General features: G+C 41.1%; 1 protein-coding gene across 1 annotated transcript; it reads right to left on the reverse strand.

Moving 5' to 3' along the window:
* Positions 1 to 4,810: 4,810 nt before the first annotated feature.
* On the reverse strand, positions 4,811 to 6,073 carry LOC117750073 (gap junction alpha-8 protein-like). Its single transcript, XM_034560960.1, has one exon. The coding sequence runs from the start codon at positions 6,071 to 6,073 to the stop codon at positions 4,811 to 4,813; it is 1,263 nt and encodes a 420-aa protein (XP_034416851.1).
* Positions 6,074 to 12,397: the final 6,324 nt, after the last annotated feature.

Raw genomic sequence — 12,397 nt, forward strand, 5'->3', positions numbered from 1 at the left:
TTAAATTGCACAGTATATTTTTATTTTTCAGGTTTTAAAGTGCACCAAAAAAAACACTGACAACTGATTCCAAGTATAATTCTGAAATGTCATGTAAAATAGCCTTTGCATCTTCATTTAAGAAGAAACTGTCGGACTCAGATTTGCAATCGAGGGGCGTCAGAAAAATAGAAATCCCCCCACGGATGTGGTGGGATGGGGGCGGGGGCAAAAGGCAGATGGAATAAATAGCAGACAAACCCACTTCCATAAGTATATTGCAACAGCTGCACTCAGTGGGCCTGATGGCAATCCTTGTTTACCACAAATCCTTAAAACTTAAAGCATGTCTTTCAAATGAGTCACTGATGACAGTCTTACTGTGTCCGATGGCATTCGACTCACATGAAATGTACTTTAGAGCCATTAAAAATATATATATATATGTCCCTCACTTTTTAAAATCCTGTCTAGCTGCAAACAAAAATCCTGCTGAGATAATATGGGAATTGAGAAGAAAGTTGCCTTCAGTTGTGACGTCACGCCCACAGCAAGCAGCTTGGAGCAGCTGTATATGCTGAGGAGGAAGCACTTAAACTCAGAGCTCCTTGAAACACACACAAACAAGATTATTATCAGGTATAAAGTCTAAATGAGACGTATCTTAAGTATGATTAGTGCATTAACAATAATACAGAGGTTTATATTATTCTTGATTACGAACATGTGTGCGGATGAATAATTTCTGCCACGTGTGTCTACCACTTGCTATTTGAGGCGGGTTTAGTGCGCACGCACCACGTGTGCACCACGCCCAAAGAAAAGCAACAGCTTTGTTACAGCTTTGCCTCGTTCTCTTATCAAATGTGTTCAGACATACTTTAGTGTCCCGTTTATGTGTAAAAGTAGATGGCTTGCTGCTGCCAGTTCTTGGTTTGGCTTGACTGTTGGCATGGAGGCAGGATCACTAACTTTTTCCACGTGACCAAATTGAAAATAATAAACTCATCCAGCTTCGCAAATTAATATAAACTCAGTTTCTCATTTTGTCCCTGTGATCTGCACTTTTTTAACCTCGTTCAAACCAACATTTGATAGAAGAGAGAACAAAGGGGTCCAGGAATAAAACAAAATACCTTGTACAATACTGCCCCTTAGTGGTGATTTATGTATAATCCTCTCCCCCTTTCATCAGTCCTCAAGGATCAATCTTAACTCAAATATTTCCTGTTTTCTATATCTCGGCTTGTCAAATAAGTAAGATGTTCAGTCCCGATGGAGCATGCATAACTGTAATACTTCCAAAGTGAGTTAACATTAGTTTACTCCCATTGTCCAAAAACATGCAGATTAGGTCAAATGTAAATCTATTGCCCTTAGACGTGAATATGATGGCAAAATATGTTTATAGCAATGTATTTATAGGAATAAAATCAGTACAACTACTCAAGTACTGTTCTTAAGTCAAATCAAAATGTCTTATTTCCTGTACATTCTGTTTGTCAGAATAACATATTGTGTTTTACACTCCACTACATTTATCTGAAGGCTCTAGTTACTTGTTGTTTTGCAGATTAAAAAATGGTGATTAAACCCTTTATTAAACCCTTTATAAAAATGGTGATTAAACCCTTTATTAAACCCTTTATAAAAATGGTGATTAAACCCTTTATTGGTTCTTGGGGTGAAATTCACAATTTTCTCAAAAGTATAAAAAGTAATTTGCCCTAGTTTACCTGCAACATTAGTGATGGTTACACATTAATGCATCATTCTTATGATCCTGTAATATAATATACCTTATTTAGAAATGGGCCATTTTACTTTTACTTTTGATACTGTACGTACATCTTGGAGATAACTGTTGTACTTTTACTTGAGTATTTATTTTTTATTTTTGTGCTTTTCCCTGTAACAGATTATTTCTAATATGTAATATTGTAATTATTAACTAAAAGATATAGCTGCATCTGTAAAGTAGCATAACAAATCAGTAAAGTAAAGTATACTCAAGTAGATCAGGAGGAGAAAATAGCAGCAACACCTGTTTTTGGATTGTGTGCGCGTGTGTTTTGTGTGCGTGTGTGTTTTGTGTGTGTGTGTGTGTGTGTTTGTGTGTGTGTGTGTCAGAGATGTCTGTGTTAAATCAAATGTAACAGAGTTGTATGTAAATGAAAATGTCAACAATAAATTCCCACCACTCTCAGTTTATCCACAGTTCAAGACCCCTTTTTAATGATGTATTAACCTTTCTGTCAGTTATTGAAACATACAGCATTGTGAACCTTAAGGATTTAACTTTTTAACTTTGTAATAATAGTAACAATAGTAAAGTTGAGCGCTACAGTTGTGCTATCCCTGTGTGCGTGTGCTGAGCAGAGAAACACTGAGACAACACTTCTTGACCACGTGCGACTTTTTATTGCGTTGGTTCACATTCCAAAAGAAGATACCGCCACACATCTATCAGCAAAGAAGACTACAAGTTAGTAAAAATGTTGCTGTTTTTTTTTTTGTTCTTTCCAAAGATTAATCATGTCTTCTTACAAACATACAGGCAATGCAACAGTCTTAAAATACAAAAATCATACATTACCAGTCATATCAATGCACACAAGGACCAGCGTCATACTTAAACTGTGAAAACTGTTAAATGCTTAAAATGTGTTCAACAATTTAGTGATTTAGGGAAGGATCTTTTTTTATTCAGATTCCACAGCATTGGATTATGGGATGGCTGGGGGTCACAAAGGGGTCAGAAGCTGCCTTTCTCTCTGAGTTTCCCTAGAGCCATTTGATCATACCACCAAAAAACAACACTGTGAGGTGAGTGTACGCGTGTCTGTGCACACGTAAAGGCACATGTACGAGCAGTGTTCATGTCCACAAACAGGCAACTCTATACCCTCATATCTCCTTAGCATCATGAAATTATCAGGTTTATACTTTAAAAAAATGTATTACTTAACCATCTGCGCTGCATAATAGAGACCTTTATGTCAGGTGTTTGGGCATAGTCAGTGTGCTGAGGGTACGCATACAAAATGAAACTCAAAAAAATAATAATATCAAATAGAACATCAAATTCACATCGGTCCCAGAGCAATATGAGTACTTGCTACAATCTTACAACAGTCGAGAATTTACAATGACAGATAAAGCACAGGAAACCATACAGTGGCAGCTGTTTCAATAAACAAAGCCAGAGAATGCGAGAGGGGGGATTTGTGAGAAACCGAAGGCTTAAGGCTTAACGTGCTTCGTATTCAAATTCTTGCTAATTATTCGCAAAGAAATTCATCTTTACTCCGATAAATGCACAATTCCGCAGCGTGGGAATTTTGTCTTCTTTTCAGTTTGTGAGATTAAATCAATTCTGTAATCACAATTAAAACTTGTGTGATTCCTCTAGCCAGTGAAATAACTGAAAACAGCTGCTCTGCACATTATGTACATTATCAGATATGAGTTGGGGCGTTATGTACAGCGGGAGTCCCCCCTTAGTTGTTTGTTTCTGTTTGAATTTAAAAGCCTTTTCCATGAATATTGTTATTTTCTTGCGGGGTAGAGACCTGCTATGGTCACATGAAATCAAGTAGAACAGGGTTTTTTTTTTCACAGCCAGGTCAAGGATGCTTGTTTTCATTGATGAGCATGGTTTCTTTTATTGTCTGGCCTCCAACAATACTTTGTGCTGATGGTGCATGATCTTTATCGCCCGGACGCCTGTTTGTACCGCACGAAAAGAGAGGATTTGGCCTGAGGTCGCTACTATAGTTCATTCTCTGATGGGGCAAAATGAGCCCTGCTCTCTGCCAAAGTACACAGTTCTACTTAAAGGCGACAAAACACGCATCTAAAATGAAGAGATGTACAATCACATTGAAAAAGACATTCGACATGTGGTCTTTTTTTTGTTTTGTTTTTTCCTCACTAACTCAGTTCTGGCTGTGCTGCCTGGTATATATAAACATGAAAAGGAGAGATGTGCTCTGAAATGTATGCACATCTCTCTTCACTTGAAAGAATCCTATTTAAATGGATGCGTAGATGAGGTGTTATGAGGGTTGAAGGCTTTGCACAGAGTCTACACCTCTGAATGTGCAAAAGAAGAAAAATAAAGAATAAAGAAAAGGTATGTTCTTCAAAGAGCTGTATACCTCTAAATGTACCGGCACTTTATCGTGTGATTTGTGTATGCGAGAGCACACTCACCCATGCCGTGTGCAGCCACATGCTGCATTTGCAGTATGTCGCTGTGTGAATGGGAATGAAAGTCACTGCCTAACGACAGCGGAAATACTGATTTGAAGACACACGAGTGTAACTCTTTCCCCTATCTACTCAAACCCCATGTAAAAATGTCTAATCCTCCATTGTATATGATTAAAACTCTTTCAATAGAAAAAGATGTTTTTAAAAATTGAACATGGATTTTCATCAAGTAAAAACATCCCCCCCCCCCCCCTGCATGTGTCCTTTCCACTTTTTTTTTTTAAATATAAGAACACGCTTAATACAAAAAACCTACTCCTCCCCTCTTTAACCTCTATTTTATATTTCATTTTATCACAAACACGCAGATTGTTGCCTCTTTGTAGAATTGTAGCCTGTGTCCTAAATGTTTAAATCTATCCCTGTTGATTTAGTTTTTCATCCATTGGTTTTTGACCTGCCTGTTCAAGAGTGTGCGTTGTCTTGAGTTAGGTGTGTGTGTGTGCTCTCTCTTGATTTGAACATTTGGTGTGTGCAGGTGTACATATGCTCTCTCTCTCTCTCTCTCTCTCTCTCTCTCTCTCTCTCTCTCTCTCTCTCTCTCTCTCTCACAGGTTCATACGTTGAGATCGTCTGACCTGGCCCTGCTGCTGGCTTTGCTCAGTCGGCTCAGCGGTCTGGTGTCTTCTATCGTATCCGTGGCCTCCATCCTCGCCTCTGCCGGAGTTACCCCCTCCCCGTTCACCGCCTCCTCTACCTCCAGATCATCATCCACAACCTTCTCCGCCCTCTCCGCTTCCACCTGTGCCGGCTGCACCTCCTCGGCCTCCTCGTGTAATGTCACCCCCGCTGTCTCAGTGGTCTGGGCGTAGGAGGGCAGAGTCTCGTCATACACCTTTGAGATGTCCCCCATAGGCAACACCTCCTCCACCTTCTCTTCCAGCCTCGGGAAGGGTGGGGCCCCTCTGCCAGCCTCAATGCCCACCTCAGCAAGCGGGTAGAGCTGAGTCATGGGAGCTTTCTCCTCCTCCAGCAGCCTGTAACCTTTCGCTCTTTGCAGGGAGGGCAAAGCCAGGGGGGGCAGGCTCTTTCCTTGTGGCGGCAGGGGGGCCGAGCCCTCACCTGGTGCTGGGGCGGGGACCGGCTTACGAAAGACAAAGCGAATCTTCTTCAGGCCCAGGTGACTGATCTCCACAAAGTTGAGGAAGAGTGAGACGCAGGCCACAGCCAACATAAAGATGATGAAGACGGTCTTCTCCGTGGGGCGAGACACAAAACAGTCCACCGTGTTGGGGCAGGGCCAGCGGCTGCATTTGTACAGCGGCAGGATGCGGAAGCCATACAGGAAGTACTGTCCCACCACGAAACCCACCTCAAACAGTGTTTTGAAGATGATGTGGCAGATGTAGGTCCTCAGCAGGGTACCCTCCAGCCTGAACTTCTTGCTCCCCTTTGTGCTGGTCTCCTTAGTGGTGCGGACACTTCCCTGGTCGGGTGACAGGGGGAGACGCTCCTCACTCAGCTCCTGCTGCCGGCTGAGCTCGGCCTCCTCGCGCTCCTTGCGTTTCTCCTCCATGTGGACATGGTGAACAGCGTGACCCACGTACACCAGAGACGGTGTGGACACGAAGATGATCTGCAGCACCCACAGGCGGATGTGGGAGATGGGGAAGGCCTCATCGTAGCACACGTTTTCACATCCCGGCTGCTGTGTGTTGCAGACATAGTCGGACTGCTCATCGCCCCACACAAACTCCGCCGCCGTGCCCAGAATGAGGATACGGAAGATGAAGAGCACCGTGAGCCACACCCGGCCGATCACCGTAGAGTGCTCGTTAACTTCCTCTAAAATATTACCCAGAAAGCTCCAGTCACCCATGATCGGTCCGTAGCACTGTGGAATGAAGGGTGGGGTAGGAAGAGACACAGAGGGGGCAGATAGACAGGGAGGGAGGGGTAGGCAGGACAGACAGGGGGAGGAGATTAGAGAGGGCCAAAAGTAAGAAATGTAGGAAAATCAAACTTGTCAAAAATCTAATTGAAGCCATAATTTCATGCCGCCACACGCATTTCTATTAGAAAGCTGAAGAATCAGAAACTTCTAAAGAGTGGTGACGGAGTCCATTTCTTTCCCAATTGAATTAGATAAAACATGTTCGGATCAATATATTAAATAAAACATTTTTAGCAAGGTATTAATTTAGTCGGTTAAATGGCTGCTTGCTCTAGATGTCAACGAAATATAAACTATGTCGAGCAAACCCCAACAAAAATATCTTGCTCTGGCACTTTTTTAAAAAAATTATAAAAAAATGTCCAATTAAAAATTTAGAAAAAGAGATCGATAAATAACAAATAGCCCCTTCTTCTGTAATGCATGATATAGGTTAAATGTAATCAAATGGGCAACTTGCCACAGCTGCGGCTCCCGCGAAGTTGAGTCCTGTCCCGTTCTCTTGGCACCCGGCAGGGAAAAGTGAACTTTTTTCTGCCCTCTTTCCCACCTAAAGCCCCGTCCTTGTCGCCCCACTGAGCAGATGTGAATGAATCGGCTCTGATGGTTGGTTTTTAGTTTGCTGCAATATTTAAGCTTGGAGCCAGACGGCCTTTATTTGCCGGGCGACGTGTGGTGACGCGGGAGACAATAGGATCAACAGAGCCAGAGCGGGGGATGTATGGGAGCAGGCCTCAGGCTCCCACACCAACATGGACACCGTGCGGCCGGGGCACCGAGTCCACAGCAGAGCGGGCCGGCTCTGTGCATGCGATGCCCTCACACATATATGTATGTAGAAGCACAGATACGGTAGATGAAACCACAACAGCAGCTGATGTGCCTCCAGCTGCATGGCCATGCCCAACATTAGAACAGAGAGGCAGATGAAGGATGAGTGTGTGTCCTCGTGCGTTAACGCTGGACATCGTTGTTTATGCAGCTATTTAGTACAGGCAGCATCAGGTTGGTTTCAACTCTGGGATAAATCAGATAAAATGCTCTAATGTTGAGCCGTGACAAGGAGGAGGTGGTCATTTGTTTTCACGTTTTATTTTATTTATTACATTTTCCCATTCTGCAAGACATCATAAATGTATATAAGACAGATTCAGATTGCCATACAGGCCACAATATTACGAAAGAAGTAAAATAATAACTATTTGAATCATTTTCAATCACATATCCGCAAGATAACTCATAGATCACTGACAAAAACCTCTAGTATGAAGGAGTAATACTCTCTTAGTCTTTAAATCGTTTTTATTCCCTTCTTTTCAGGCCTTCGATACAAAGTTAGCTCATCAAAATTAAACAATAGCAATTTTTTTTTTAAATTTCCCCACTAAAAAATGTAACTAAATCTCCGCTTCTCCTAAACACTCCTTTCTACATTTTCCTTGTTAATATTTTTTCATTTTTAAACCTCAATAGCCAAAAGAAGAATACCACTTCTTAACTATGCAACTAAAGATCAAATACAACACTTTGTTTAAAATGCACATTGTAATTGTTTTTCTTCTGAAAATCACATTTACACATTTTATTTGTAAGCGCTTTTCATTTCTTTATTGTGATATTTCACTATATAATACAAAATGCATTTAAACCTCATTTAAATTAGATTATTTTCAGAAAAAGTGTCCACCGGTGTGTGCGTGTGTGTGCGTGTGTGTGCGTGTGTGTGCGTGCGTGCGTGCGTGTTTGTGTGTGTGTGTTTGTGTGTGTGTGTATGATCATATCTGTGTCACTTAGCTGGAATGTGAAGAATGTGAACCATCGAGTGAAAGCGCAGGCTGAAATGTCTCTATTATGGAGGTTAGTCAAACTTTGCCGACTCAGAGAAGAAAAACATTCAGCAGCAGTCTTTGATCTCTGAATCACTGCACAGATGTTTGAACAGAGGAAAAGCTCCCGGAGCCTAAAGAGGACACTCTGAATATCTTAAATTCTCATAGAGAATTACCTCCAGGTTTGCACAAATGCTATCCTCTCTCCAAATGAAAATATTAGGGATGATTTGACCTGATTGAAATATATCACTTAAACACACATATTTTTTTTCTTATTATAAGCATCATGATATAATTTAAACAAAATATTTAAATAAAAATATTTATTTATATTAAAGAAATTATAAAAACATTATTTAAATGTTTTTTTTATTTTATTCTAATTTGTATTAAGTTGTATTAACAATTGCTTTAATTTATTACATTTTGTTTTCTGTGAGTTGTGTTTGTTCTCATGATTTAATATTCAGTCCCTTACTAATTAATTGAAATATAAAAACTCTGGTGATGGTATTTCCTCCCCATTTAAAACAAATCAAACTGCTAAATATCATATTTGTTGGAGCGTGTTCGTTAAACTAGGCAACTTTCAGTTCAGTCACATTTTTAACCTAATGTTGTTGATGATTTTAAAAACGTGACTTTATTAACGTTAAACAAAAGTTTTCCCATGTCCATATTTTTTTTTATATTAGACTATCTGCTTATCTGAAAATGGGGAACAGGAAGTTGTTATATACATTGGAATACTAGACACTGTGATGAAATGCTGAACCTTACAATAATGTGATTTCTTTATGCCAACATGTAATACTTTCATCATGAACCGCTTTATTAAAGTTTATTTGAAGAAAGCTTTTGTTTGCCTCTTATCCAAATTGTTGAAAACCTCTCCCGGTAAAACACTGATGCACCAAATTAAAAGGAAGGAACAAAACAATTATGAAAACAGACGGTTTGTTTACGGTCACACGACTCATTTCCCTTTGCACAATCTAATTTCCAGGTTCCACATATTGTTTCATATTCCCAGGACCCAATAAAGTTTGAACAATGCGATTTTCTTTGAAGACTGATTTGCCTTCAAAGTTGATGCTTCTTGGGTGGAACTATAAAAAAAATGCATATATAATCCAATAAATTCAACATGTTTATTGTTGACCTTTTATTAGAGTTTAAAAACAACATGTTATAGTTCTTTGTACAGAATTGTTGTTTAGTCTGACTGGAAAATGTGTGGAACTGCACCATTGACAACATAGTTACATCCTTTAAATAATGCACCTTTTAATTATTCAACATATTTTAATCAATTCCTCATTTAGACAATGGAGGTGACCTCATACAAGCCACATGTATCAATGGTCAAAATCAACAACCCATTAATGAATAGAGGTCATCACTCCTTTTATGGACATATCTCCACTCTGCCCATCTTATTACAGCCAATCCTCGCTGTCTCTCAACCAATAGCGGTCTCTGTCCTAGGTGACATCACTGGGCTGGTGAACTGGAAAGTCCACCTCTTGATGTCTGCTCTCTGATCTGTTGGTCAGTGGCAGATTTGGCCTCCGCACTGAGCTTCACTGATCCCGCAGCTTTTCACAAATGGATGATGTAATCTCAGAGCAAGTGTGAGGCACCATATTGTTAAATATGCCCACATTGTTTTGTCACAGTTTATCTCTGAATGACATCCAGAAACATCAGTGTGTATGTCAGCTGATTAGCTAGCTACAACTAGTCTCCATATATCCAGAGAGCAGTGATATCTTCTCATATAAAAAAGCCCAAATACTCGCTCTCCTCTGGGCCCTGGATGGCACATGGGCTCAGCCCGATGGGTCGGAGGATAGAAGCCATGTTCAGAGCTCTGTGGAGGCATCAGGGTGTATCCACGAGCTGGGGGAGCAGGGGACTCCCTTTAAAGAACTGTGTGTTGGTATAGTGGACGCTTGCATGCTAAGCCCTACGGTGGGCCCGTGAATGGCACCGGGATTTCACATAAAGACATGATGTCATGATGCAGGGTGCGGACTCTATTGAGCAGGTGCAGTGAGGCGTGAGGCCAGATTAGACCTCCGAAGCAGGGCACCAACTGGCCGTTAATCAGAATGCTAACACGCTAACAAACATATCGTGCCGCGATCTGCCTACGGCGCGATGGTACCACACGCTTCCTGCTCGCAGGGCCTTTGAGAGTCAGGAAGTAGCTGAAGTCTTATTGGTGTAACGACCTTATCGATGCGGTGCAATTCAAGACACATATTTCGCTTCACAACATGCATTATGTGATTCTGTCACGTGGTTTGTTTTGGCCTCCCTGTAACCAATCACACAATGACCATCTCTGAAGAAAAACAACTTTCAGGACGAGTATGTTCTTGCGCTGAAAACAACCTTTTATTTGGCCATATAATGAGCAGCAAAGATGTCCTATTGTGAACGGATGCATACTTCTTGAATTATACTGAAGGTACAAGGTGGTGTCTGATCATTTGAGGGTTCTGGATTCATCTGCAGCGGTGCTTCAGGTTTGGCCACATTGGGTCTTTGTTGCTGCACATGGTTGGTCTGTCTCGTTCCATCTGAGCTCATCTCGGGACAACAGTGGGCGTTACCAGCAACAAGGACTGCAGCAGGCGGGGGGGGGAACCGGCCGTTCTAAACTGCAAGCAAGCAAACTTTATTCATATGGCCACCTTTTGAAAGAGAAGTTACATATATGGTATATTTGCCTCCAGGTGCAGTTGATAGTGTTTAACGTGTTTTTTTTGTGTCTCAGCTCTGCCCTCTGCTCAAAGGATGAGAGTGAACACAAACTTTAATGAAAGGCGGGGAATCACTCCGACTTCAGTGATCTCAGTCTTTTCATCGCAATGCTAATAACTAACAAATAATTGCTCAATTTCATTAGTGAACAGGCAAAAATCTGCTGGTTCTGAGTTCTCTGTTGAGTAAAGGACCCCCCCCCCCCTATCATCTTCAATAGATTATTCAAAGTCAAATTTAAAGTGCGTAATGCATGAAGACTGCTGTATTTTACAACCTCAGCATTTGTAGCTGACAGCAATGCCTCGCTGCCTTTTGCGGTACACCCTCAAAAAAGGAGTCTCTTACACTAAAGAATAATACTGACATTACTTAAAATGTTCTTAGAGCATGAAAAGACCAAAACTAACAATAGTCCTCCTCTCAATATGGACCACACCATAGTTGTGCCTCATAGTTAGCGAGTGCAATCAAGGAACAGCAATCTGCTTGAATGTTGTTCAGAAGAATCTCTGTGAAGTGAGACTTGTACTGAATGTTGATTAAAGAAAAACACACGGTTGTGTGTTCTGCGTTTTCTTTGGTATTCTGAGTCCAAGTAAAAGTACTAAAATCACAGTGCGCAAAAAGGTCCTGCAATCAAAACCTTACTTCAGTAAAAATGATGTGATTATTATCATCTATACCATCAACAGTGGAAGGACTGGTTCTTCCAGGTATCAGTTTAATAAAACCATAAAATGGATGTGTATTGAATTATAGCGTTTCACCAATGAGATGACCACACAGCATTTTGAAGAACAGCCACATGTCTCCAAGCTCATGATTTTTCATGCTTTTTCCTCACTCACTATTTTAATTGTCTGTGTCAGTTTCACATTCACAGAAAGGAAGCATTCACAGCGGGGTTTAAAGAGATGGTATCAGCGATGCCCTTCACAGATAGAACGTGACCTGGGGGCAGCGTTGTCCCATGACATCGCACAAAACTAAGACCTCAATGACACAAGGCTTACGCTTAAAGACAGAGATCCACTTGTTTCTAAACACTTGTTTATTCAGTGCGCGAACAGCCATACATATTTGGGCCCATATGTGAGCCATCGTTTCTCTTTGTGTATGAGTGACCTCCTGCCACAGTGACAAAGCCCTCATTTTTTTCATGAGTCATCTGTTTAGAGCCACTTCCCTTTGTTCTGAATGGAGCTATACAACATCAAGACACCAACAATTTACCAAGCAAGCTTACTTTGTTATACAACCACTTTTACACAGACCTTTCTTTCTCCCTTACACAAGTGTGAACATTCTTCTCCGGTAATTTCTCATTTCCTCTGAGAAGCAGGCAATCGTTTTCTTTCCTGCGATGGTGAGAAAGTTTGAAACTATTCTCAAAGGGCATCCAAAACTTACTGAGTAAACAGCGGTGACACATGCGGCCACTCGCTTCGGTATTAGCCAACGGAAACTGGTGAGAAGATTGATGAAAGCTGCAGTTTAGGAGCTTGACCCTGCGATCTTAAACTGAGACAGAAAGCTACGCCTGGCATTCAGAATGAGTTTAAATACATGCGTATCTGAACTCACACGCATATCCACAGTCACACATATAGGCTAAATGAATGCACACACACACACACGCCTG

The sequence above is a fragment of the Cyclopterus lumpus genome, chromosome 21 (assembly GCF_009769545.1).
Source record: "Cyclopterus lumpus isolate fCycLum1 chromosome 21, fCycLum1.pri, whole genome shotgun sequence".
NCBI classification, from domain to species: domain Eukaryota; kingdom Metazoa; phylum Chordata; class Actinopteri; order Perciformes; family Cyclopteridae; genus Cyclopterus; species Cyclopterus lumpus.